Source organism: Zalophus californianus, chromosome 17 (assembly GCF_009762305.2).
Source record: "Zalophus californianus isolate mZalCal1 chromosome 17, mZalCal1.pri.v2, whole genome shotgun sequence".
NCBI lineage: Eukaryota > Metazoa > Chordata > Mammalia > Carnivora > Otariidae > Zalophus > Zalophus californianus.
In genome coordinates this window covers 56065406-56092619 of record NC_045611.1, presented here as the reverse complement: position 1 = coordinate 56092619, position 27214 = coordinate 56065406, and the positions used below count along the sequence as shown (strand labels likewise).

The following is a 27214-nucleotide window of genomic DNA, read 5'->3' as shown; positions in this document are numbered from 1 at the left end:
TTCTTTCCAGAGGAATCCCAGGGACAGTGGCAGCTTTTGGGTTAAGACATGTCCTCAATTATTTTGGATGCAGACTTGTTTTGTACATTCACAGAGTGGCCAGGGGTATGACCATTGGTACGACCTATCTCCTGAGTGTCTTCAAGGCCATCACCATCAGCCCCAGACACTCCATGTGGGCAGAGCTCAATGTGAAAATCCTGAAGTACATTTGGCCCTTCAGGATCCTCTGCTGGATCCTCCACATACTGGTACATTTTATTTTTCCTATGTTTGTGACTGGTGATGCAGTATTGATACACAGTATTGATATCCTTTCCGATGTTTTGTGTTTGGGACTCATGTGGCTCCATGGTATTCATCCTGTACCATCATAGGCAGCTGGTCCAATACATTCATAGGACCAAGGTCTCCCTGAGAGCCTCCCCTGACACCAAAGTCACTCCAACTGTCCGTGTTCTGTCGAGCACCTTTGTTCTTTTCATACCCTCTCCTCTATGTTTTACATTTTTTTGGCTCTTTTTGATAATCTCAGTTGTGGGTGGTGAACACCTCTGTACTAATTGCTGCACGAGTCCCTACTGTCAGCCCTTTGTTCTCACGAGCTGTAATCCCAGTGTACACAGGCTTTGCCATTTCTGCTGCGGAAGAAAGACAGAATTCCCTAATCTCATCAGAAGAATTTAAATTGTTGGCGCGCCTGGGTGGCTCAGTCATTGAGCGTCTGCCTTCGGCTCAGGTCATGATCCCAGGGTCCTGGGATCAAGCCCCACATTGGGCTTCTGGCTCAGTGAGGAGCCTGCTTCTCCCTCTCCCTCTGCCTCTTTCACTGCTCGTGCTTTCTTTCTCTCTCTCTATATATATCTCTGTGTCTCAAATGAATAAATAAAATCTTTAAAAAATAATAATAATTTTACTTTTGTAGGAGAGCCTGGCTGGCTCAGTCAGTGGAGCCTGTGCCTCTTGATCTCAGGGTTGTGAGTTCAAGCCCCACATCGGTTGTAGAGTTTACTTAAAATTTTTTTTTTAGATTTGTGGAAAAGTTGCCAAGATAATATAGAGATGTCTCAAATGCCTTCCATCCAGTCTTCTCTAATGTTACTATTGGATATTACCTTGGTGCATTTGGTCTTTTTGCTCTCCCAGGATCCAATCCAGAGTACCACAGATTTTGTCACTGTGTCTCTCCTGTCTCCTCTAAGACACTCTCTGAGTCTTTCCTTGGTTTTCAGGAACTTGACAGGGTGGGAGAAATACTGGCAAGGCACTTTTTAGAATAACCCTCAAAAACCTGGATTCAAGTTATATTTTCCTCATGACCAGACAGGATTTAGGTATTCTAGAGATTGGATACCACAGCTTACCATGTCATAGCATTTGGTCATTGACATGACTTACCGGTAAGGTGATATTCACTTCAGTCACTTGTTTAAAGTATTTTCCAGGTTTCTTCACTGTGAAATTAGTTTTTTTGTTTTGTTTTGTTTTTGTTTTTTTTGTACTCTTTTCTTTGGAAGAAAAATCACTAAATGCAGCTTCATATTCAAGGAGAGGGTGAGTGGGTAAAGTGAGCTAGCTCCACTACTTTTAGCTTTATTATTTGACGTTCTTCTGTTAGGAATATATTTCTCTTTCCCTTCATTTCTTTAATTTTTCACATTGGTATGGACTTATGTGTACTTATACTTTGAGTTTAATTCAACACTATGCTCTTTGGTTGTTAAAATTGTTCCAACATTAGCCACTGGAGAACTTGTCTCAGGTTGACTTTGCTGTCCCATCGATGTGCCTTCAAACTTTTGATCTGAGCACTTATTTATCACTCCCATAAGATCTTTCATTTCTTGTATATTCCCTGTCTTTGCCTTAGCATCAGCCCTCTCTCAAAGGAAACTTTTATTAGAGAATGATATTTAAAATCAAGATCTGGGGGCACCTGGGTGGCTCAGTCATTAAGCGTCTGCCTTCGGCTCAGGTCATGATCCCAGGGTCCTGGGATCGAGCCCCACGGGAGCCTGCTTCTCCCTCTCATCACTCCCCCTGCTGTGTTCCCTCTCTCACTGTTTCCTCTCTGTCAAATAAATAAATAAAATCTTAAAAAAATAAAATCAAGATCTGGGTGTTGGGTTTGATGACTGTTATAGGAGTATCATTTCCATTTGGCCCTCTACACATACAGAAGGAGAAAATGTATGTTATACATATATAGATGTTTTACATCTGTATGTATCTCTGTGTATCTATATACCTAAATATGAATTCATGCTGATGTCTCCAGTTCCAACCCAATACCCAGATATACTTATAGGGAGATGAGATATATGACCATCATGTAAATAAACCTCTGCAAATGAAACTTTATTAATGCTGTTGGAGATCTTCAGAATCAAGGCAGTATTTTGCAGGAGTTCTACCATCTAGGGATGACAGAGAAGTCTTTCAGAGTATAAGTGTCAATGTGAAAAAATACATGTTCACAGAAATAAACTAGGCATAGAATTGTAGGGAAAGTTTGGTGAAGCGAAACAGCATGTGAGATGGTCATTCAGGAAAAACAATCATTTCATGGCATAATGAACAGTGTGCAGCTGAGCTGAAGGGTAAGTTCAGGTTTAGAGAGTAGAGCTTTTGGGGGCCTCATCATGAGTGGCTTAAATTCCATCTGTGCAGAGATGGTAGTCATTTGAAATATGTCATGATGTGACAGCATATTTTACATATTTTCATGGAGAAATGGCCAGTTAGAAGTGGAATGGATCAAAAGATAAAAGTATGCTTTTGCTGATTTTTAAGACATCAGGTGAATGTTGGTTAAAAAATACATGGTGTCTTGGATAAAATTTCATGGAATTTGAGATCTGTGAAGAACAGATTTTTCTCTATTATGTGGGGATGCTTTGTGGGCATTTTGGCAAGAAAGAGGGTTCAGGATGCAAGTCTCATCTCTGATGTAGGGAGATAAGTTGACAATGAAACTGCCATTAAACTTGGAACAGTGGAGGCATACATGTTTGGAGGGGAGAGCCAAAGAATCTGTTTTGTTGTTGTTGTTTTAGAGATGGAGAGAGAGGGGTGGGGAGGGGCACAGAAAATCTTAAGCAGGCTCCATGCCCAACACGGAGCTGCCATGGGGCTTGATCTCACAACCCTGATGTTAACTGTTTCACTGTTTAAAATTATATAGAACCTATTTTCCATTTTTCTACTTTAATTCTTGTAATTCATATCCATGAAAAAATCTAATTGCATATAATAAAAAAAGTTTTACTTTACCAGGAGCAATTCCTCTATTTCATATAGTAATGGATATATTTATGCTCTACATTTATTTATTTTTGGTTTTTTTATTGCTCTTTAAAAATATAACCAGATGTACCTTGGTGTTTATATTGTTTTTATTCAGTCTGAAAATAACCATTGGAATTATATAATTAACAACAGTTTAATGAAGCCATAGCATTTATAGGATTCGCAAATGGGTACAATACAAAACCTTTCATAAAATTAGTAAAAGACACAAAGTACATCACATTTTAATACTGGTACAATGCATATAGCAGCTTTATAAACATTTATATATAGGATTTCTATAGCATTTTTAAAAATTTAAATTCAGTTAAATAACATATAGTGTATTATTAGTTTCAGAGGTAGAGGTCAGTGATTCATCAGTTGCATATAATACCCAGTACTCATTACATCATGTGCCTTCCTTAATGTTCGTCACCCAGTTACCACATCCACCCACCCCTCTTCCCTCCAGAAAACCTCAGTTTGTTTCCTATGATTAAGAGTGTTATGATTTGTCTCTCTCTTTGATTTTGTCTTGTTTTATTTTTCCCTCCCTTCCCCTATGATCCTGTTTTGTTTCTTAAATTCCATATATGAGTGAGATCATATAATAATTGTCTTTCTCTAATTCACTTATTTTGCTTAGCAGAATACCCCCTAGTTCCATCGAGGTCGTTGTAAATTGCAAGATTTTTTTTGATGTCTGAGTAGTATTCCATTGTATATATATACCACATCTCCTTTTTAAATTTTTCTTTAAAAGATTTTATTTCGTTATTTGACAGAAAGTGAGCACAAGCAGGGGGAGTGGGAGAGGGAGAAGCAGGCTCCTTGCTGAACAGGGAGCCTGATGCAGGGCTCGATTGCAGGACCCTGGGATCATGACCTTAGCTGAAGGCAAATGCTTAACCAACTGAGCCACCCAGGTGCCCCTATATCACATCATCTTTTTTTTTTTTTAGATTTTATTTATTTATTTGACACAGAGAGAGAGACAGGGAGAGAGGGAACACAAGCAGGGGGAGTGGGAGAGGGAGAAGCAGGCCCCCTGCCGAGCAGGGAGCCCGATGCGGGGCTTGATCCCAGGATCCTGGGACCAGGACCTGAGCTGAAGGCAGACACTTAACGACGGAGCCACCCAGGCGCCCCTATACCACATCTTCTTCATCCGTTGATCTGTCGGTGGACATCTGGGCTCTTTCCTTAGTTTGGCTATTGTGGACATTGGCTATAAACATTGGTGTGCAGGTGCCCCTTCTTCACTACATTTGTATCTTGTGGGTAAATTCCTAGTAGTGCAATTGCTAGATCATAGGGTAGCTCTATTTTCAACTTTTTGAGGAACCTCCATACTGTTTTCCAGAGTCTGTACCAGTTTTCATTCCCAACAACAGTGTAGGAGGGTTCCCCTTTCTCCACATTCTCACCAATATCTGTCATTTCCTAACTTGTTAATTTTAGCCATTCTGAACAGTGTGAGGTGGTATCTCATTGTGGTTTTGATTTGTATTTCCCTGATGCCCAATGATGTTGAGCATTTTTTCATGTGTCTATGGGCCATTTGGATGGCTTCTTTGGAGAAATGTCTGTTTCTGTCTTCTGCCCATTTCTTGGTTGGATTATTTGTGCTTTGGGTGCTGAGTTTGATAAGTTCTTTATAGATTTTATTTTTTTTATTTTATTTTTTTAAAAGATTTTATTTGTTTATTTGACAGAGAGAGAGAGATAGCGAGAGCAGGAACACAAGCAGGGGGAGTGGGACAGGGAGAAGCAGGCCTCCCGCCGAGCAGGGAGCCCGATGCGGGGCTCGATCCCAGGACCCTGGGATCATGACCTGAGCCGAAGGCAGACGCTTAACGACTGAGCCACCCGGGCGCCCCAATAAGTTCTTTATAGATTTTAGATAGTAGCCCTTTATCTGATAAGACATTTGCAAATATCTCCCATGCTGTTGGTAGTCTTCTGGTTTTGCCAACTGTTTCTTTGTTGTGCAGAAGCTTTTTATCTTGATGAAGTTCATTTTTGCCTTTGTTTCCCTTGCCATTGGCGATGTTTCTAGGAAGAAGTTGCTGCGGCTGAGGTCGAAGAGGTTGCTGCCTGTGTTCTCCTCTAGGAATTTGATGGATTCCTGTCTCACATTTAGGTCTTTCATAAATTTTGAGGCTATTTTTGTGTATGGTGTAAGACAATGGTCCAGTTTCTTTCTTCTGCATGTGGCTGTCCAATTTTCCCAGCACCATTTATTGAAGAGACTGTCCTTTTTCCCTTGGGTAGTCTTTCCTGCTTTGTCTAAGTTTAGTTGACTATAGAGTTGAGGGTCCATTTCTGAGCTTTCTATTCTGTTCCATTGATCTATGTGTCTGCTTTTGTGCCAGTATCATACTGTCTTGATGATTACAGCTTTGTAATAGAGCTTGAAGTCTGGAATTGTGATGCCACCAGCTTAGCTTTTCTTTTGCAACATTCCTCTGGCTATTTGGGGTCTTTTCTGGTTCCATACAAATTTTAGGATTATTTGTTCCAGCTCTATGAAAAAAGTTGATGGTATTTTGATAGGGATTGCATTGAATGTGTAGATTGCTCTAGGTAGCATAGACATATTCATAATATTTGTTCTTCCAATCCATGAGCATGGAATGTTTTTCCGTTTCTTTGTGTCTTCCTCAATTTCTTTCAAGAGTATTCTGTAGTTTTCAGAGTACAGATCTTTTGCCTCTTTGGTTATGTTTATTCCTAGGTACTTTATGGTTTTGGGTGCAATTGTAAATGGGATCGACTCCTTAATTTCTCTTTCTTCTGTCTCATTGTTAGAGTATAGAAATGCAACTTATTTCTGTGCATTGATTTTATATCCTGCCACTTTGCTGAATTCTTATATGAGTTCTAGCAATTTTGGGATGGAGTCTTTTGGGTTTTCCACATAGAGTATCATGTCATCTGTGAAGAGAGAGTTTGACTTCTTTGCCAATTTGGATGCCTTTTATTTCTTTTTGTTGTCTGACTGTTGAGGCTAGGACTTCTAGTACTATGTTGAACAACAGTGGTGAGAATGGACATTGCTGTCATGTTCCTGACCTTAGGGGAAAAGCTGAGTCTTCGTTGAGAATGATATTCACTGTGGGCTTTTCGTATATGGCTTTTATGATAGTGAGGTATGTTCCCTGTATCCCTACACTGTGAAGAGTTTTAATCAAGAAAGGATGCTGTACTTTGTCAAATGCTTTTTCTGCATCTGTTGAGAGGATCATATGGTTCTTGTCCTTTTTTTTTTATTAATGTGGTATATCACATTGATTTGCAGATTGATTTGCAGCCCAGGAATAAATCCCACTTGGTCGTGGTGAATAATCTTTTTAATGTACTGTTGGATCCTATTGGCTAGTATCTTGGTGAGAATCTTTGCATCCATGTTCATGAGGGATATTGGTCTTAATTCTCCTTTTTGGTAGGGTCTTTGGTTTTGGTATCAGGGTAATGCTGGCCTCATAGAAAGAGTTTGGAAGTTCTCCTTCCATTCTGTTGTTTAAAAAAAAAAAACAACAACAGAAGAACAGGTACTAATTCTTCTTTAAATGTTTGGAAGAATTCCCTTGGGAAGCCATCCATCCCTGGGCTCTTGTTTGTTGGGAGATTTTTGATTACTGCTTCAGTGTCCTTGCTGGTTATGGATCTGTTCAAGTTTTCTATTTCTTCCTGTTTCAGTTTTGGTAGTTTATACGTTTCTAGGAATACACTCATTTCTTCCAAATTGCCTAATTTGTTGGCATATGGTTGCTCTTCATATGTTCTTATAATTGTGTTTCTTTGGTGTTGGTTGTGATCTCTTTCATTCATGATTTTATTTATTTGAGTCCTTTCTCTTTTTTTTTTGATAAGTCTGGTCAGGGGTTTATCCACCTTATTAATTCTTTCAAAGAACCAGTTCCTAGTTTTGTCTATCTGTTCTGTTCTTTTTGTTTCTATTTCATTTATTTCTGCTTGAATCCTTATTAATTCTCTTTTCCTGCTTAGTTTAGGCTTTATTTGCTTTCTCCAGCTCCTTTAGGTGTAACGTTAGCTTGTATGTTTGAGACTTTTCTAATTTTTTGAGAAAGGTTTATACTGCTATGTACTTCCCTCTTAGGACTGCCTTTATCACATCCCAAAGGTTTTGAACAGGTGTGTTTTCATTTTCATTTGTTCCCATGAATTTGTTAAATTCTTTAATTTCCTGGTTGACCCATTCATTCTTTAGTAGGATGCTCTTTAACCTCCATGTATTTGAGTTCTTTCCCAATTTCCTCTTGGGATTGAGTTCAAGTTTCAAAGCATTGTGGTCCAAAAATATGCAGGGAATGATCCAATCTTTTGGTACCGGTTGAGACCTGATTTGTGACACAGTAAGTGGTCTATTTTGGAGAATGTTCCAAGTTCATTTGAGAAGAAGGTGTATTCTATTGCTGTAGAATGAAATGCTCTCCATGTATCTGTGAAGTCCATCTGGTCCAGTGTGTCATTCAAAGCCCTTGTTTCCTTGTTGATATTCTGCTTCAATGATCTTTCCATTGCAGTGAGTGGGGTGATAAAATCCCCTACTATTGCTATAATTGCGTTTCTTTGATTTTGTTATTAATTGGCTTATATAATTGGATGCTTCCATGTTAGGGGCAGAAATATTTATAATTGTTAGATGTTCTTGTTGGATAGACCCTTTAATTATGATATAGTGTCCTTCCTCATCTCTTATTACAGTCTTTGATTTAAAATCTAATGGGGCACCTGGGTGGCTCATTTGGTTAAGTGTCTGATATGAGGATTCCCACTCTAGCTTTCTTTTGATGTCCATTACATGATAAACGGTTTTCCGCCCCCCTCACTTTCAACCTGGATGTGTCTTTGGGTCTAAAATGAGTCTCTTGTCTACAGTGTATCGATGGTTCTTGCTTTTTAATCCAGTCTGATACTGTTTTTCCTTTCATTGGGGGCATTTGGCCCATTTACATTCAGATTAACTATTGAAAGATATGAATTTAGTGCCGTTTTATTACCTGTAAAGTCAATGTTTCTGTATATTACCTCTGTTCCTTTCTGGTCTATGTTACTTTTGGGCTCTCTGTTTGCTTCCTTAAAGGATCCCTTTTAATATTTCTTGTAGGGCTGGTTTTGTGGCCACAGATTCATTTAGTTTGTCCTGGAAGCTTTTTATCTCTCTTTCTATTTTGAATGACATACTAGCTGGATAAAGTATTCTTGACTGCATATTTTTCTCATTTAGTGCCCTGAATATATCATGCCAGTCCTTTATGGCCTTCCAGGTGTCTGTGGATAGTCTGCTGCCAGTTTCTACCCTTGTAGGTTACAGACCTCTTGTCCCAATCTGCTTTCAGGATTTTCTCTTTGAGATTTGCGAGCTTCACTATTATATATTGAGGTGTTGACCTGTTTTTACTGATTTTGAGGGCGGGGTTTTCTATGCTTCCTGGATATGGGTTCCTGTTTCCTTCCCCTGATTAGGGAAGTTCTCTGCTATAATTTGCTCCAATATACCTTCTGTCCCCCTCTCTCTTTCCTCTTCTTCTGGGATTCCAATTATTCTAATATTGTTTCCCTTTATGGTATCACTTATCTCTTGAATTCTCCCCTTGTGATCCAATACTTGTTTATCTCTCTTTTTCTTACCTTCTTTATTCTCCATTATTTTGTCTTCAATGTCACTAATTCTCTCTTCTGCCTCATTTATCCTAGCAGTTAGAGCCTCCATTTTTGATTACATCTCATTAATAGCCTTTTTTATTTTGATCTGATTATATTTTAGTTCTTTTATTTCTACAGAAAGGTATTCTCACATGTCTTCTATGCTTTTTTCAAGCCCCGCTAGTATCTTTATAATCATTATTCTGAACTCTAGTTCCAACATCTTACTTATGCCCATACTGATTGGGTGTCTGGCAGTCAGTTCTGCCTCTTGTTCTTTTTTTTTTTTGAGGTGAGTTTTCCCATCTTGTCATGCTGTCCAGAGAAGAAGAGATGAACAAGAGAACAGAATACCTGTATGGCAACAATAACCCCAGAGAAATATACACAAAAAAAATCAGAAGAGACCTGAAACCAGAAAATTAAAAAAAAAAAAAAATGAATATAATCAGGTGAACGGAACAGAGCAATATACTGGATCCTATGTGTATTTTGGTCTGTTTGTTAGAAAATGGATCCCAAAATTATAAGGAAAGAAAAACTTACATATGTACAAAAGTAAAATACAGTGAAAGGATAAAATGTAATTATAAAAATGAAAATTAAAAGACAAAAAAATAAAGGGACACCTGGGTGACTTAGTCAGTTAAGTGTCTGCCTTAGACTCAGGTCATGATCCCAGATTCCTGGGATCAAGCTCCGCATCTCCCTCTCTGGCTCCCCCTGCTTGTGCACTCTTTCTCTCTCCCCCTGTCAAATAAATAAATAAAATCTTAAAAAATAAAAGACAGAGGGGCACCTGGGTGGCTCAGTCGTTGGGCATCTGCCTTCGGCTCAGGTCATGATCCCAGAGTCCTGGGATCGAGCCCCGTGTCAGGCTCCCTGCTTAGCGGGAAGCCTGCTTCTCCCTCTCCCATACCCCCTGCTTGTGTTCCCTCTTTCACTGTGTCTCTCTCTCTGTCAAATAAATAAATAAAAATCTTAAAATAAAATAAATATAAACAGACAGATGAGAAGAGCAATACACTATATCCTGGGTGTATTTTGGTGTGTTTGTTAAAAGAAACTACATCCCGAAATTGTCAAGAAAGCAAAACAAATATATATAAAAATAAGATGAAATACATTGAAGGTTAGAATATTACTAAAAATGAAAATTAAAAAAAGACTTTAAAAAATAATATAATCAGAATGGTGAAGAGAATCGAGCAATACACTAGATTCTGTGTGTATTTTGGTCTGTTTGTTAGAAGAAACTGCATCCCAAAATTGTAAAGAAAGAAAAACATATATATACATACAAAAATAAAATTAAATACAATGAAAGGATAGAATGTAAATCTAAAAATGAAAAGTAAAAAAAGACAAGAGTTCATAAAATAAGAAATTGATTGAAAAGAGAAAAAAATTAAAGTTGAAAGACTAAAGAATTATGAGAAAAAGCCCATGAATTCTATATACCATTTTCCCCTAGCACTGGAGTTTTGCAGTTCTATGTGATCCATAAACTTGGTCTTAGCTGGATATTCTTGCTGATCTGCTGGGAGAGGGGCCTATTGGGCTGATTCTCAGGTATCTTTGCCCCAGGTGGAATTACATTGCCCTCACCAGGGTGCCAGGCTAAGTAAGCAGCTCCAGATGCAGCTCTGGATGCAGCTCTGGTTGGCTCTATGTGGCTTTTTTTCCCTGAAGGCTTTCTACACCCCTTTAGAGGATAAGAATGAAAATGGTGTCTTCCCAATCTCCAGCTCCAGTGCCAAAAGCTTGCACCCCCACTCCTCAGTGTGCCCTCAAGGAAAAGTAGTCAATCACTCCTTTCTCCCTGGTCTCTGTCCCTACTCCATGCTCTCCCAGCCCGTGAGCAAGCATTTCTATCTCAGGCATGTGACCCCATTTTAAGTCTCCAAACTCTGCAGACTCCTGTTGCATGCACCCGCGCTGCTCCTCCTAGGGGAGGGAGGACGGTTTCCCTGCAGTTGTGCTGCTTGCTGGGCCACTTCTCGAAGAGTGGTCGCCAGACCATGTCACGGTTTGCAGTTTATGGCAACACCAAGCTGAAAGCCCACCCCTGGGTTTCCTGATTACAGCCAGCTTCCCTATTCTGATGCCTGGGAACTCTACCACCCATTCTTTCTGTGACCCCAAGGATCCTGAGACCATAGTTTCCCACCTAGGATTCTGCCCTGCTTCACCACCTAGTGCCTTTCAGGTAGGCAAGTCCCTCACTGGAGCTGACTTCTAAAAGTTCTGATTTTGCACTCCGCTGCTCTATCACTTTCTGGTATCCTGGCTTATGGAGGCTGCCTCCCCTCCCACCCCCCGCCAGCCTTTATCTCCCGATATTACCTTGGATTCACTTCTCTGCACCTCCTACCTTGCAGATAGTGGTTGCTTTTCTTTTTATTTTTTTAAGATTTTATATAAATAAAGAGAGAGAGAGAGAATGAGATAGAGAGCATGAGAGGGGAGAGGGTCAGAGGGGGAAGCAGGCTCCCTGCTGAGCGGGGAGCCCGATGCAGGACTCGATCCGGGGACTCCAGGATCATGACCTGAGTCTTAACCAACTGAGCCACCCAGGTGCCCAGTGGTTGCTTTTCTATTTGTAGAATTGTAGCGATTCTTTTCTTAGATCTCTGGTTGAGTTCTCAGGTATTCAGAATGACTTGATAGATATATAGCTGAATTCCTGGGGCCAAACAAAACTAAGGTCTCCTACTTCTCTGCCATCTTGTACTCTTCCTTGTGTGTGCTCTACATTTAACCTAGCCTATTGTCTTGTTTTTCTATCTTAACTCTTCCAGATAATTTTTTTTTAAGATTTTATTTTTAAGTAATCTCTACACCCAACATGGGACTTGAACTCAGAACCTTGAGATCAAGAGTCACATGTTCTACCAACTGAGCCAGCCAGGTGACCCTTCCACATTAATTTCTAAAAATAATTCTCCTTTTTACCCCCTTTCTCTAAGGATTATATAAGTGGTATCTCATAGTTATTAGCCATGAAATTTCAGCTTCCTCTTAAAGGGCAGTCACAATGTCAAGTAATTTTAATACCTTCCACTTCCAGGTTCACAATCCATGACTATTATAGCACTAATCTATTTACTTTACCCAGCCCATTTTTTTTAAATTGGTGATATATATTTGAAAAACAAAGACATGTGCAAAGGTCATAAGTACACAGCAAATTTCAGAAATTCCAGAATCTGAATACACTTCTGTATGTAGCCCCTGGATAAAGATACAGAAAATTATTAACACGCAGAAGCGCCTGGTTCCCTTCTCAGTCACGACCCCTAGGGTAACCACTATTCTAACTTCCAAAAACACAGATCAGTTTTTCCTGTATTTTTATTTTGTATCAGTGATACCATACAGCATGAACTCTTTTGTATTAACCTTCTCTTATTCCTTATGTTGTTTGTGAATTTATCTGTATCTTTGCATGGCTCATGCATTGCCATTGTTGCATAAGATTCCGTTGTGTGAACATTAAACTAGTGATTTAATTATTCTACTGTTTATGGGCAAGTGAGTGGTTTTTCAGTTTGTGGCTGTTAGAAATAGTGCTGGTATGTTAATTCCAGAACTAGTGTTTTGGTGATACATTGGTACACGTGTGAATTTGTATTCAGTATATACATCATAGTGGAATCCTTGGGTCATAGATTTTCAACTTCATTTGTATTAGATACTGCCAAGCATTTGTGGACTGGGATTCCAATGAAAAAGGGAATTGTGGAGTGAACCACCAACAGTCACCAGTGTATCCATGGACTAAACCAAGGGCTGGGAATTCCAACCAAATGAGGAATTGTGGACTGAACCAACTGTTAGGGGCTTGGGTTCTGGGTGAAACAATCTGCAAGCTCAAGTTCACCTGCCCTGGGCTAGGAAGCCAATTAGATTGAGAGCTCAATACAGAGAGAGGAGCTCAGAACCCAGAGAACTTACCTATGGCCCCCGAAAATGGTGAGGAGGACAGAGAACTCAGAGGGTTCACAGGTACCATGCCTGTGTTTCTCATTGTCCCCAGAGCTGTCAGAACTTTCCTTTGGTTCCCATTACTGACATCTGTACTGTTACAAAACAATTCAACTGAGTAAATTTAAAAGATCTTACTGTCTTTAGTCGACGGTACATGAATTGGGCACCATCCCATCCAGTGGATAGAAAGGATCTCTAAGGAACTGTACAAAATGAAAGACTTATACGCAGAAGGGAGCAGGACAAAGAAGTTATATTAGCAAGAAGGTTCCCTTTCTTTAGGTGCTGTCAGGGATCTGTCTGGCAGATTACTTCACTGGTGCTGACTGGGTAGTTCTAGATTGGCTGGTTTAAGATTCCATTTCTGGGAGAGGCTGAAACTGTAATTAAATTAAGTATTAAGTCTTGGTTTGGTGATGTGGGGCTTAGCATAAGTGACCCCATTTTGGTACTGTTGTCTCTTTTTTAACAAGAGGTACACATGTCACCATCTTATTCTGTGTGATGCTGTGGATGCAGGGGACACTAGGTTTGGGGGAGTCTGGAAGCACCAAGGACTGTGGGTTGCTTTCATGGACAGAAAGAAGCCCCTGGTTCTGGTTACTGTCTTACTTTCATGGACACTGGTAGCTACAAGATAAAGAAGGCAGCAGAGATCTTAGGATGAAGAGCCAGAGGAGAATGAAATCTCCCTATTATCCTAGGCAGACTCCATGGTAGCCTTGCATAACCCCTTGAATTCCTCTCAAATACTTGTCCACGGGAAAGTGTAATATTGCTGCAGCACCTGACTCTTTTGCATGTTAAAATGCTTGGCATTCACTTAGAAAAAAGAACTGAAATTCAAGTGATAGCGTTTGGGAATGGTTCATACTGAGGAAGGAAGCTACCATAACAATGTAGAGAGGACCCTTTGTTTTATGGTTTTTGTTTTAAAGATTTTATTTATTTATTTGACAGAGTACAAGCAGAGGGAGTGGCAGGGAGAGGGAGAGGGAGAAGCAGGCTCCCACTGAGCAGGGAGCCCAGCATGGGGCTCGATCCCAGAGCCCTGGGATCATGACCTGAGCCAAAGGCAGATGCTTCACTGACTGAGCCACCGACGTGCCCCAGATAGGACACTTTGGGTGAAGTCAACATCCTGTTATTTTTGCTGCTTTAGAATCTGTAGTAGAAATTGATGTGTTGCAGTGTGTACTTCCCTGTTGTATAAGTTTTAGAGGGGGTTATCCCCATTAGAGAGATGTGTCGGGGGGAGAAGTATTAGTGAGACCAAATCTGCCATGTGCCAGTGGTGGATGCAGAAGAATTTAGCATGAGTACCTCCATCCTTTTTATACCCAAATTTTTCACTATTTAGATGATTTTCTGTTTGTTGGTAGTTCAGAAGGCTCAGTCTCTATCCTGTCCAAGGTGTTATCACATCTCTGCCAGTAAGAGTAGCTAGTAAAACATGGCAAAATTGAAAGTCCTGGTTAACAGTGAAAGTTAATTGGGACCCAGTAAGCAAATTTACAATGCTCGAGCCTTCCAGCAGTAAAGGAAAAACCTGTTTTCTGTTTGGTACCTGCTATGGTCTGAATATGTGTGTACCAACAAATTTTATATGTTAAAACCTAACTTCCATGGTGATAATATTAAGAGATAGGGCCTTCAGGAGATGAGTAAGTCATGAGGGCAGAGACCTCATGAATGGGGATAGTACCCTCATAAAAATGGCCTAGGCAAGCTCCCTTGGCCCTCCATCATTTGAGTACACAACCAGAAATTTCTGTCTATAAACCAGAAAATGGGCTCTCACCAGATATCTGCTGGTGCCTCAATCTCAGACTTCCCAGTCTCTGCCCCTGTGAGGAAAAAAAAAATGTGTTGTTTATAAACTACCCAGTCTCTGGCATTCTGTTTTAGCAGCTGAGATAGAATAAGACAAAAATTGGTAATTAGAACTGGGGCTACACCTGTGAAACATACTTAAAAGTGTGGACATGGCACTGGAACAGCATAATGGATAGAGGATGGAAGGGGAGTGCACGGTAGAAAAAGCCTGCATCACCACAAAAGGACCATTAAGGGCAATCCTGGTGAGAGCTCAGAAGAAAAGAGAAGAACTGTAGAGAGACCTTCCATCTTCTTGAGAACACCTCCATGCTCCTGAGGAGGGTGTTGTAGAAATATGGACGGTAAAGGCCATTCTGGTGTGTTCCCAGACAGAAATGAAGAATGCTTTACTGGAAGCCGGAGGAAAGGTGATTGCTGTTAGTTAGTTAGTTAGTTAGTTAGTTAGTTAGTTAGTTAGTTAGTTAAATTTCTAAAAGATTTTATTTATTTATTATTTATTTATTTGAGAGAGAGAGAGAGAGAGAGAGAGCAAGTGAGAGAGAGTACGAGCGGGCGTGGAGGTGGAGGCAGAGGCAGAGGGAGAAGCAGGCTCCCAAGGAGCAGGGAGCCCGATGCAGGGCTGATCCCAGGACCCTGGAATCATGACCTGAAACGCAGGCAGATGCTTAAACCGACTGAGCCACCCAGGCGCCTTAAGGCGATTGCTGTTACAATGTGGAAAAGCATTTGGCTGTATTGTGTTCCTGTCCTGGTGTTTTGTGCAGGGTAGACCTTGTGAGCAATGGAATTGGATCTTTGGCTGAGGGACTGTCTCAGCAAAGTGTTGAAAGAACAGTGTTTTCTCTTGGATGCTTCTAGTAAAACGGGAGAAGAGAGAAATTATGTAAATATGGAATTGTTAATCCAGTCTTGGGGGCAGCAGTCTGCCCTGTGTCTTCCCCTCCTTTATGGGTCCAAGAAGAGTTGTTGATTTTTTAATCTGTTCAGTTTTTTACCTTTTGTTAGGAAGAAATAACAACTTTCAAGATGCTTACATGTGGAACTGGAAACCATAAGTCCCTATTCTAAAACTGTCAAATTTGTAATTAAGTGACATTAAGTATATTCATGTTTTTATGGAACTGTCACTACAGTCGAATTCCACAACTTTTCTACCACCCCAGAGAGTAGTCCATACCCATTAAGGAATACTCCCCATTCTTCCCAACCCCCAGGCTCTGGCAAAAATGAATCTGTTTTCTGTCACTATAAAACTTGAACAAAATCAAAGAAGGACTAAATAAATGGTAAATGGAGGGATAATTCATGTTCTTCAAAAGTTAGATTCAATATTCTCAAGATATCAATTGTTCCCAATTGATCTATAGATTTGGTGCCATCCTAGTCAAAATCCTAGAAAGTTTTTTCCTTAAGTACTCACTACACCCAATATGGGGCTTGAACTCATGCCTCTGAGAGCAAGTGTCCATGCTCTTCCAACTGAGCCAGCCAGGTGCCCCCCCTGCAGCAAGTTATTTTGTGGATACTAACAAGTTGATTCGAAAGCTTATATGGGGAGACAAAAGACCTGGAATAGCCAATACAGTATGGAAAGAGAAGAACAAAGTTGGAGGACTGACTCCATGTGACTTCAAGATTTATCATAAAGCTGGAGTAATCAACACAATGTTATATCGGTGAAAGAATAGACCAGCATCTCAAGTGCACTTGAGATGAGCATGGGGTAATGTATGGAAGTGTTCAATCACTATATTGTACACCTGAAACTAATATAACACTGTATGTTAACTAACTGAAATTAAAATAAAAACAACAAAAAATAGATCAGTAGATCAATGGAACAGAATAAAGAGCTCAGAAATAGACCCCCATCAATGCAGTCAACTGATCTTTGACAAAGAAGCAAATACAATGGAGGAAAGTAGTCTTCTGGACAAATTGTACTGAAGTGACTATCCACATGCAGAAAAATGCATCTAGAGATCGACCTTATACCCTTCGCAAAAATTAATTCAAAATGGATACAGACCTAAGTGTAAGGTGAAAAATTATAAAACTCTTCAGTACGTAACTGGAGAAAACCAGGATGGCCTCGGATATAATGAGCACTTTTTATTTTGATTTATCTATCTATCATCTATCTATTTAAGAGCGCAAGCAGGGGGAGCGGCAGAGAGAGAAGCAGGCTCCCTGCTGAGCAAGGAGCCCCATGCAGGACTCGATCTTAGGACCCTGGGATCATGACCTGAGCTAAAGGCGGTCGCTTAAAGACTGAGCCACCTAGGCATCCCAAAAAATGGACATGGTTTTAAAAGAATTAAAGGACTCTGAAGATGTGAGAAATGGTCAGTACCTGAAAGGGTGTGGGGGAGAACAAACTGGCATCACAATTCATAAAACACCTGCACACACACGCATGTGGGTGCCCGGGCAACATAGAAAAAATATTCTGATCTGTTAATTCAGTTATCTGCATTATTACACAACAGGGATCATGACCGCCTTTCTGTATCATCAAATATATGTTAATGACATCATTTTCAAAGGTTTCTGTCTGCTCCCACTACAAACTGTTAATCCATTTTCCTCCCTGCTTTTGGTTCACTTTCAACGCCTTCACACTCCCTCTGGGTCTCTTGGGGATGGAAGCTCCCCTCACCAACGCACAGGCCATCACACCTGATTGCCCTGTGCAACCACCGACCCCTGAGAGGGAGGAAGGGGCAGGCATCTGAGGACACATGGTAGCTCTGGGAAGCATTCTGAGAAGGGATAACTCACCCAACCCTGGTTCCACCAGGTGAGCCTACACGCTCCCATCTCCCCTCCATGTGCACTATGCAACATCGCCACGCCCATTCCAGCAGGAGCTCCGCCCCTAGAATCCTGCAAAGGAACCTACCCTTCTAGAAGTTTCTGCCCCAAACCCTCACACCAGTCAGAGGTCTCAGGCTTAATGTGTCTGATGTCCCTAGCTTAGTGCTATTGAAAACAGGCCTGGGGGACCAGCATCAGCACCAATGGGGCACTTAAGAAAGATGCCATTTTACATCAAAAACTAATGATGGGGCGCCTGGGTGGCTCAGTTGGTTAAGCAACTGCCTTCGGCTGAGGTCATGATCCTGGAGTCCCGGGATTGAGTCCCACATTGGGCTCCCTGCTCAGCGGGGAGTCTGCTTCTCCCTCTGACCCTCTTCCCTCTCGTGCTCTCTATCTTTCATTCTCTCTCAAATAAATAAATAAAATCTTTAAAAAAAAGAAAAAAGAGCCAGAATTAGCTATTTTAGTTCTATCGATGTAAGTCTTCAGAGTGTGTTTACAAGCCATAAAAATCCAGACCCACAAATAGATCTGCAAGTTTTAAGCAATTACAAATATTTCTTTATTTCAAGACAATGAACAGTTTCTACACCATCCCTTATATATATACATATATTTTAATTTTTAAAAAAATATTTGTTAAATGTAATCTTTAGCCCCAATGTGGGGCTCAAACTCAGAACCCTGAGATCGAGTTGCATGCTCCGCCAACTTAGCCAGCCAGGTGCCCCTAATTCTTAAAAATTTAACTATTTGAATCATTTATCTCTTTAATTGATCAATTCTGTATTATTAGCTTCTTAACATTTTTCCATTACTCAGTTTCAAAACCTGCTATGAACATTATTTTAGGGTTGTCTTGTATATTTGAGTGCTCCACTTAGACAAATTCAAGGTCAGATAATCTGGGATAACACTCAGGCTCTATAATTACTATTTACAAAGGTATTCTTTTGAATCGTGAAGAATACCACTACTGCTTGCAGAGAATATTTTTGTGGTTTTATGGCTTAATTTATGAAAAACTGTTAGAATGATATCTAGTATGTAGTATATGTTCAAGAAGAATTGTTTCCATTCTTGATATTAGAACCTGTAATTTCCAGGGTGCCTGGCTGGGTCAGTCAGTGGAACCTGTGACTCTTGATCTCAGGGTTGTGAGTTCAAGCCCCATATTGGGTGTACAGATTACTTACATAAATAAACCTATAAAAAAATTGGAAACCCAGGCACCACTCCAGAATTTGTCTCCAGTTCATTGTTGTACACATTGACATTGGAGAAGTGAACTTCCAACTCACGGTGACTTTTTCATTTGAGAATTACGTGTAGTTTTCATGCATTCAAAATGTATATTCCTGTGTTGGTGCCTTAATTTTATATGTTATGTTTCATGAAAGTATACTATCTATACTTCTACACTATTTCTGTGGATCTTCCATCCTCTTTCCTCAGAGTTAGAAAATGCAGTAGAGAATAGTACTATGTTAAATTCTTTTTTCTTTTTTTTTTCTTTTTTAGTTTGGTCTGATATTCCTTTTTTTTTTTAATTTAAATTCAATTAGCTAATATATAGTACATACTTAGTTTCAGATATACTGTGTTAAATTCTTAATGGATATTCAGGTCCCTCACTTAAGTCAGAACCAGTTCTCCTAATTCTCTCTTCTCCGGTTGGGTCAAATCTGGCACTCGGTCACTGTGGTGTTTATTGCAGGCACTGCTGACATTCAGGGATGTGGCCATAGAGTTCTCCCAGGAGGAGTGGGGATGCCTGAACCACACTCAGCGGGAACTGTACAGGGATGTGATGTTAGAGAACTACGGACACCTCCTCTTCCTGGGTGAGGATGACTCCTTCCAGATTTCCCAAACCACACTCAGGGTTCTGGTCCTTCCTGTGAAGACTGTCTCTTGGATGATTCCTCTTTGAATGACTGGAATTCAGATCCAGGCAGAAAGGGAAATAAGTAGGGGTTTGTAAATGTAGAGAAAAATCTTCACGATGTTTGCTTTTCAGCCTTAGCTTCCCCTTCCTTAAGGGGGTGACATCATCACTTCTGTAGATGAGTGGCAATTCTAAACGTTGACTGGTATAAAATGATGTTGCTCACATCTTAAACTCCCTCTTTCTACTCTTTATTATTGTAGGGGTAGTACTTGGAAGTGGAGGTCAGGTTGTGGACGTCAGAAATGCCTCCTGTGTGTTCTAAAGGGGCAGCTGTTGGGGAACAGCAATAGGGAAAGCCCCTTCTAGAAATCTGTAATGTCCTCTCCTCTCTACTGAGCACAATCATGATCGAAAGCTAGACTCTCCAGCATGCGCATATTCCTTTTTTCTCATAAACAGGTCTCATTGTGTCAAAGCCAGACTTGATCATGTTTTTGGAGCAAGAGAGGCAGCTCTGGGACGTGAAGAGAAAGGAGACAGTAGCCTTCCATCCAGGTAGGTGGGAATGAATGAGGCAGATGACAGGGGGGCGGGTGTCCAGATGTATAGGAGGAAGATAGACCTCAACTGTGGTTCAAGGAACTCTCCTTCAGTGGAAATTAGTTTGAGAAGCCTGGTGTTACTTCTTACCCTCTCACAGAGGGACACCTGCTATCCAACATTATGAAGCTCTTACCTTCACTAAGGATTCTCCTTCAGCTCCAGTGATGGTCCATCACATCCACAGGGAGGGCCAGGGGACTCCCCTGGGAGTGGGAGGGGAGTCTCCATAGTCTGAGAGCTTCTCCATTGCTGTCAGGGCCCTGGGAAATCTCCCCATTTCTGAGGACCTTAGTATTAAGCCCTTTGTAAGTTCTGTTTTGCCTCATGTGAGATGCATGTGAGGGTAGTGAGGATAGTGGTGGGCAAATTGGGGTTTGGTGCAGAAATTCTGGCAACACTGGAGACAACATCCCATGTTTTCTGGTTTATGCTTTCCCATATTATGGAGGCTTTAATCTTAACTGTACAAAATTGAGACTCAGGGGCACCTGGGTGGCTCAGATGGTTAAGCATCTAACTTTGGTTCAGGTCATGATCCCAGGACCCTGGAATGGAATCCCGCATCGGGCTCCCTGCTCAGCGGGGAGTCTGCTTCTCCCTCTGCCTCTGCTGCTCCCCCTGCTTGTGCTCCCTTCCTCTCTCTGTCAAATAATTAAATAAAATCTTTAAAACAAACAAAAAACAAAATTGAGACTCAGTGAATTTATCAGATAACAAAGCACCCCCCTAAAATGAGAAAATGTAATGCCTTATTTCCCTTCAAAAGTTCATTTTTCTTCGTATTAACTAACATGAGAAATTTCTACTCTATATGTACCATTCCTCAATGGTGAAATAATGTAATATAATTATTTGTTGCCTAGAACTCCTACCTAAATAATGCCATAGGTGAGCTAGAACATTTGGAACTCAGAACTTGTAGGCTTTAATAAAATTTTTTTTAAAGATTTTATTTATTGATTTGAAGGAGACACAGTGAGAGAGGGAACACAAGCAGGGGGAGTGGGAGAGGGAGAAGAAGGGTTCCTTACGAGAAAGGAGCCCGGTGCGGAGCTCGATCCCAGGACCCTGGGATCATGACCTGAGCCGAAGGCAGACGCTTAACGACTGAGCCACCCAGGCACCCCGGCTTTAATAAAATTTCAATTGTTACCTTATTTCTTAATAATTGCGTAATGTTGGGGCACCTGGGTGGCTCAGTCGGTTAAGCATCTGCCTTTGGGTCAGGTCAGCAGGGAGCCTGCTTCTCCCTCTCCCGCCTGTGCTGAGATTTGGTCAATCTCTCTGTCTCAAATAAAAGAAATAATTGCATCGGGCGCCTGGGTGGCTCAGTCATTAAGCGTCTGCCTTCAGCTCAGGTCATGAGCCCAGGGTCCTGGGATCGAGCCCCGCATCGGGCTCCCTGCTCCGCGGGAAGCCTGCTTCTCCCTCTCCCACTCCCCCCATGCTTGTGTTCCCTCTCGCTGTGTCTCTCTGTCAAATAAATAAAATCTTCAAAAAAATTTAAAAAATAGCATCAATTTATAATTTCATCTTATAAGAAATTCTTGTGACTTTGCCATGTGTGTTTTCACTTTCTAATTAGTTGTATATGAGATTCATCTTTAATTTTTTTTTTAGATCAAAAGTTCTGATAGGACATGGACATGTGCTTTATAGGAAGTGAGGTAGATAGCACAGTCCCCATAGTTAAGAAAAACTATTGTTTATAAATGTAATTTTATTTCAGGGGAAATTAATCACTAGATTTTTTTCTTCTACTTTCCTCAGAATGTACCCGAATTTCATTCAAATACTTATTTTGTATTAAGTCATTGCCAGTATATTTTACAGTGTTGGTGGTGTTTATTTAGAAATGAAAGGATTTTGTTTGCTTGGTTCTAAAGAATGAATTATAGCCTTACATTCTGCATAAAAGGAGGACTATACTAATAACATTTTTAATGTATTTTAAGTGCATGTTTGTAAAATTTTTCATTAGACCTTTTTATGGTTGATTTTATTTTATTTTTTTTATTTTTATTTTTATTTTTTAAAGATTTTATTTATTTATTTGAGAGATAGAATGAGATAGAGAGAGAAAGCATGAGACGGGGGAGGGTCAGAGGGAGAAGCAGACTCCCTGCTGAGCAGGGAGCCCGATGTGGGACTCGATCCTGGGACTCCAGGATCATGACCTGAGCCGAAGGCAGTCGCCCAACCAACTGAGCCACCCAGGCGCCCCTTTATGGTTGATTTTAATGAATATTTACAATTTTACTGTCAGTGAAGACATGCAAATAATTCCAATGCTTGTTTTTCATGGGGTCACAGTCACAGTTTAAAAAACAGTTACACAGTGGTTTTCCTTTTAAATAAATCAACCATTTTTTATGTAGAATTTTTTGGATTAAGTTTTTTCTTATTCTGGTTTGAATTGCACGTACTTATTTTTTTTTTTTTAAGATTTTATTTATTTATTTGAGAGAGAGAATGAGATAGAGAGAGAGAGAGCATGAGAGGGAAGAGGGTCAGAGGGAGAAGCAGACTCCCTGCTGAGCAGGGAGCCCGATGCGGGACTTGATCCCAGGACTCCGGGATCATGACCTGAGCCGAAGGCAGTCGCTTAACCAACTGAGCCACCCAGGCACCCATGCACGTACTTCTTTTTGTCTCGGACTTCCCACAATATTAAGTAATTGTGGTTTCCTTTTTACCTGTGTATTTTATTATAGGATGACAATTTTTAAGTCAATAGATTTCAAGACAATGTGAGTTTACCTCATATGAAATCAGCTTTATGCCTTTTGCCAATAAAATTATATATTTGTATCAATATTACGCATACATACTTTGTGACTCATCTTGTGTATTTCTTTCATTGGTTAGTGGTCAGTGTATGTTGTATCATGTCCTTGAGTTGTCATAATAATAGAATTAATTTCATCATCTATTTATTGGTGAGTTTATATTCTCCTTGCATGAAAGAAACACTTTTTTGAAGTGAAAGTAATTTTGAAACATTTCCAACCTCAGTATCAAGTTTAGGTATTACATTTTATCCTTAATTGTGCTGCTATACACATAACATGCTTGGATACCGTTCTCATTACCTTTTGTGTCTTCTGTATGTATTTTCATTGTGCTTTCACACAGATTACTTAAAACAACTGAAAGAGTCAAAAAAACATTTTAAACTGATATTCTCAATTGCATCCAAAATTATTTTACTTATCTCCACCCCTGCACCCACTTTATGTTACCAGTATCACAAATTCTATCTTTTATGTTATGTACTTTATTACCTAGACTTAAGATTTTTATGCTTTAGTTTATTTTTTTATTTTTTATTTTTTTAAAGTTTTTTATTTATTTATTGAGAGAGAGAGAATGGTAGAGAGAGAGCATGAGAGGGAGGAAGGTCAGAGGGAGAAGCAGACTCCCCGCCGAGCAGGGAGCCCGATGCGGGACTCGATCCCGGGACTCCAGGATCATGACCTGAGCCAAAGGCAGTCGCTTAACCAACTGAGCCACCCAGGCACCCTATGCTTTAGTTTAAAAACATTTTGAGGCGGGGCGCCTGGGTGGCGCAGCCGTCAAGCATTTGCCTTCGGCTCGGGTCGTGATCTCGGGGTCCTGGGATCCAGCCCCGCATCAGGCTCCCTGCTCTGTGGAAGCCTGCTTCTCCCTCTCCCACTCCCCCTGCTTGTGTTCCCTCTCTCGCTGTCTCTTTCTCTGTCAAACAAATAAAATCTTAAAAAAAAACAAAAACAAAACATTTTGAAGCAAAAATAAAAGCAACTTGTGCTACCTCATTACAGCACTACAGGTTTCTATAATTGTGAAAATATTTATATTTAGCAGAGAGCTTTATGTTGTCATGTGGTTTTAGTTACTGTTTAGAATCCTTTTATTTCAACTAGAAGCACTTCCTTTAACATTTCTGGTAGGACAAATCTACTGGTAAACTTACAGGGATTTTTACACGGGTAAGTCTTCATTTCTACCTTCATGGAAAACAGTTTTCCCAGATAGAGTACTCTTGGTGGATATTTTGATCTTTCAGTACTTGAATACAGTGTCCCATGCAGTTCTTCCGAGCAGGTCGGTTGTGAATCCCATTGCTAATCTTACAGGAGCTCTCTTGTACAAGATATATTGCTTTTGTCATACTGCTTCAAAATTCTCTTTTCACCTGTGACTTTTTTCATTGGTTAATTGTAATGCATGACTGTGTTCATGTCTTGACCTTTATCCTATTTTGAATTTCCTGAGCTTGTTGAATTTGTCTCGTCTTTCCACATACGTGGAAAATACAAGCCCTTAGATCTTCCTGTAAACCCTCTGGCCCCTTTCATGCTCCTTTCCTTTTGGGGTCCCCTTATTGTGCCTCTGGGGTAGCTTATTGGTATCCCATTAGTCCATCAGTCCCTAGACTCTTTCCTTTTCCACGTATTTCTTTGGTCCTCTCAGCAGATAATTTAAAACAAGGCATCTTTGGGTTGTCTCATTCTTTCTTCTGCTTGATCAAGTCTGTGGGTGACCCCTTGGTGTGTTTTTAACTTCAGTAATTGTACTCTTCAGCTCCCAATTTCTGGTTGATGGTTTTGTTATATTTTCTGTGTCTTTGGGTTTACATTTTGGTCATGCATCGTTTTCCTGATAACATTTAGTTACCTATCTATTTTTCTTCTTCCTCCATGAGCATTTTTATGATTGGTATTTGAATTCTTTGTCAGGCACTAAGTAGTTGTTTATTAATTTAGGGCCAGTTTTGGAGATTTATTTCATTCCTCTGATTGGAACATGTTTTCCTGATTCTTTACCTACCTTATTATCTTTTGTTGGCATTTGGGAATTTAAAAAAAAGCAGCCTCTGGGCCCAGGATTATGGACTTGCTTTGTACAGAGGGACACAAATAAGGTATTCTGGGGCCTGTCACACATGTTTTAGGCATTTGCGGTCTGAATTTTTGTAATTTCCCCATTTTAAAAGTGTAGTTACACCTTTAGAGGGCATGATACCTTCCTCTCTGTCTGCAGCTCTGTAGTCTCTCCATTTGTTGAACAAATGCTCACCTTTGGTCTGAGCAGCTACCACAGTGCATCCAGAGGGTGTTCTCATTCCCACAAAATGTATATGGCCTTTATTAGGTTGAGGAGGTGTCCTTCCATCCCTACTTCACTGAGTGTTTTTAATCATGAAATGTCCAATATGTTCAAATTTGTGTTGTATCAATACCATGTTATTTTGATCTTCATTTTGTTAATGTGGAGTCTTAAATTTATACTTTTCCATATGTTGGAACACTCTTAATTCTAGGAAGATTTCCCACTTGATTATGTTGTAAAATGGCAAAATGTACTTTTGATCAGTTTGCTGTATTCTATTGCGGACTTTGCATGAATATTCCTCACAGGTAGTACTTTGTAGCCTTTTTTTTTTAATAGTTTTTATTTTTATTTATTTAAAGATTTTATTTATTTATTTGACAGAGAGAGACACAGCGAGAGAGGGAACACAAGCAGGGGGAGTGGGAGAGGGAGAAGCAGGCTTCCCGCTGAGCAGGGAGCCCGATGCGGGGCTCGATCCCAGGATCATGACCCGAGCTGAAGGCAGCCGCTTAACGACTGAGCCACCCAGGCGCCCCCTTTGTAGCCTTTTTTACTTGTAGTGTCTTCCCCTGACTTTGATAACCTGGTAATGCTGTTACTACAGAGAGAGTATTTGATAATTTCTCTTATCTTCTCTCCTTGGAAATGTTTGAGGAGATTTGAAGTACTTTGTCATTAAGTGTCTGTTGGAATCATCCAGTGAATTCATCTGGCACAGGACTTTTCTTTTTGGGGAGTTTTTTCATTACTCTTTCAATCTGCTTAGTAGTTGTAGATCAGTTGTGTGGGTTTTTTTTTTTTTTATTTCTTCATGATAGAGTCCAAACTGCTTATACCTTTTTTGAAATTTATTCTTGTCTTTTGGTATTAATTTGTAGCCACATAATTATCCATTTTTGCCTCTTATAATTACTGTTATTTCTCTGGTTTCAGTTATACTGCATCTGCTTTCATTTCGTTTCTCATATTACTTGGTCTTTTCTCTTTCATTCTTAATTTAGTTAAAAGACTGTCAATTTTGTTGATCTTTTCTGACAGCCAACACTTCATATTGTTATGTTCCTATTTTCACAATATCCTCTTGTGTTCATTCCAGTATTATGCTTAAAATTCCTTCTTTCTACTAATTTTGTGCTCATATGGTACTTTTCTTTATTATTTGAGGTATAGGAAAGTGATTTGTGCTACAACATGATAATACCACAGAATTATCTATTAGGATACGTGGTGAGTATATTCTGTGCAAAGGTAGGTGTCCATAGAGGAATGAAGTCCTGATGATTCCTTCTCAACTATCTTTCTGACATTCTCTGATTGATTTGAAGCTTGTATATTAGAAATCATCAGTATATTCACCTGAAAGTAGTAAGTGGAATGATTTTACTTTTCTCTTACTTGATATCTTTCAGTCATATCCTCACATGACACCCAGAACTTCCTGCGAAAGCTGAGCATAGAAGCTTCTTTCCAAAAAGTGTCAATGGGTAGATACAAAAATACTGCTGCTGAGAATTTACGCTTAATGACAAATTGGAACAATGATGTGGAGAGTGAAGGACATCAAAGATATCATGAAGGACATATCCAAACAGAGACAACTGCCTTTAATAAGAATCTCACTGCCCCAAATAGTGAAGGATATAAAACATCATGGAAAACCTCCCTTTTTAAGTCAGCTGCTTCCACAAAGCAGTGTGTTTCTATAAGCAAAAGCTGCGATCAAATAATCAAACATACCTATTTGTGGAAAGACAATTTGGAAAATCTGAAAAGTTATCTAGTCCATGCTGAAAATAATTATTTGAACCATTTTGAAGATAGGATTGGATTGACCTATCAGTCAAATAGTTCTGAAAATCAGAGATTGAAAAACGAAGAACAACATGCTAAGTGGGATCCGCTAGAGAGGTGCATCACAAAGAGTCGACCCTACAGAATTACCAGAGCCCTTTCAAGGGAGACAGAATTGCTCAATGCACTGAATCTGAGAAAACACTTAACCAGGACTCCAGT

General features: G+C 40.0%; 1 protein-coding gene across 1 annotated transcript; it reads left to right on the top strand.

Moving 5' to 3' along the window:
• Window positions 1-107: 107 nt before the first annotated feature.
• Window positions 108-20073, top strand: LOC113936307 (putative protein ZNF720). Its single transcript, XM_035724915.1, has 3 exons — window positions 108-251; window positions 19331-19457; window positions 19964-20073. Exons 1-3 carry the CDS (start codon window positions 108-110, stop codon window positions 20071-20073), a joined length of 381 nt encoding a protein of 126 aa, XP_035580808.1.
• The last annotated feature ends 7141 nt before the right edge of the window (window positions 20074-27214 follow it).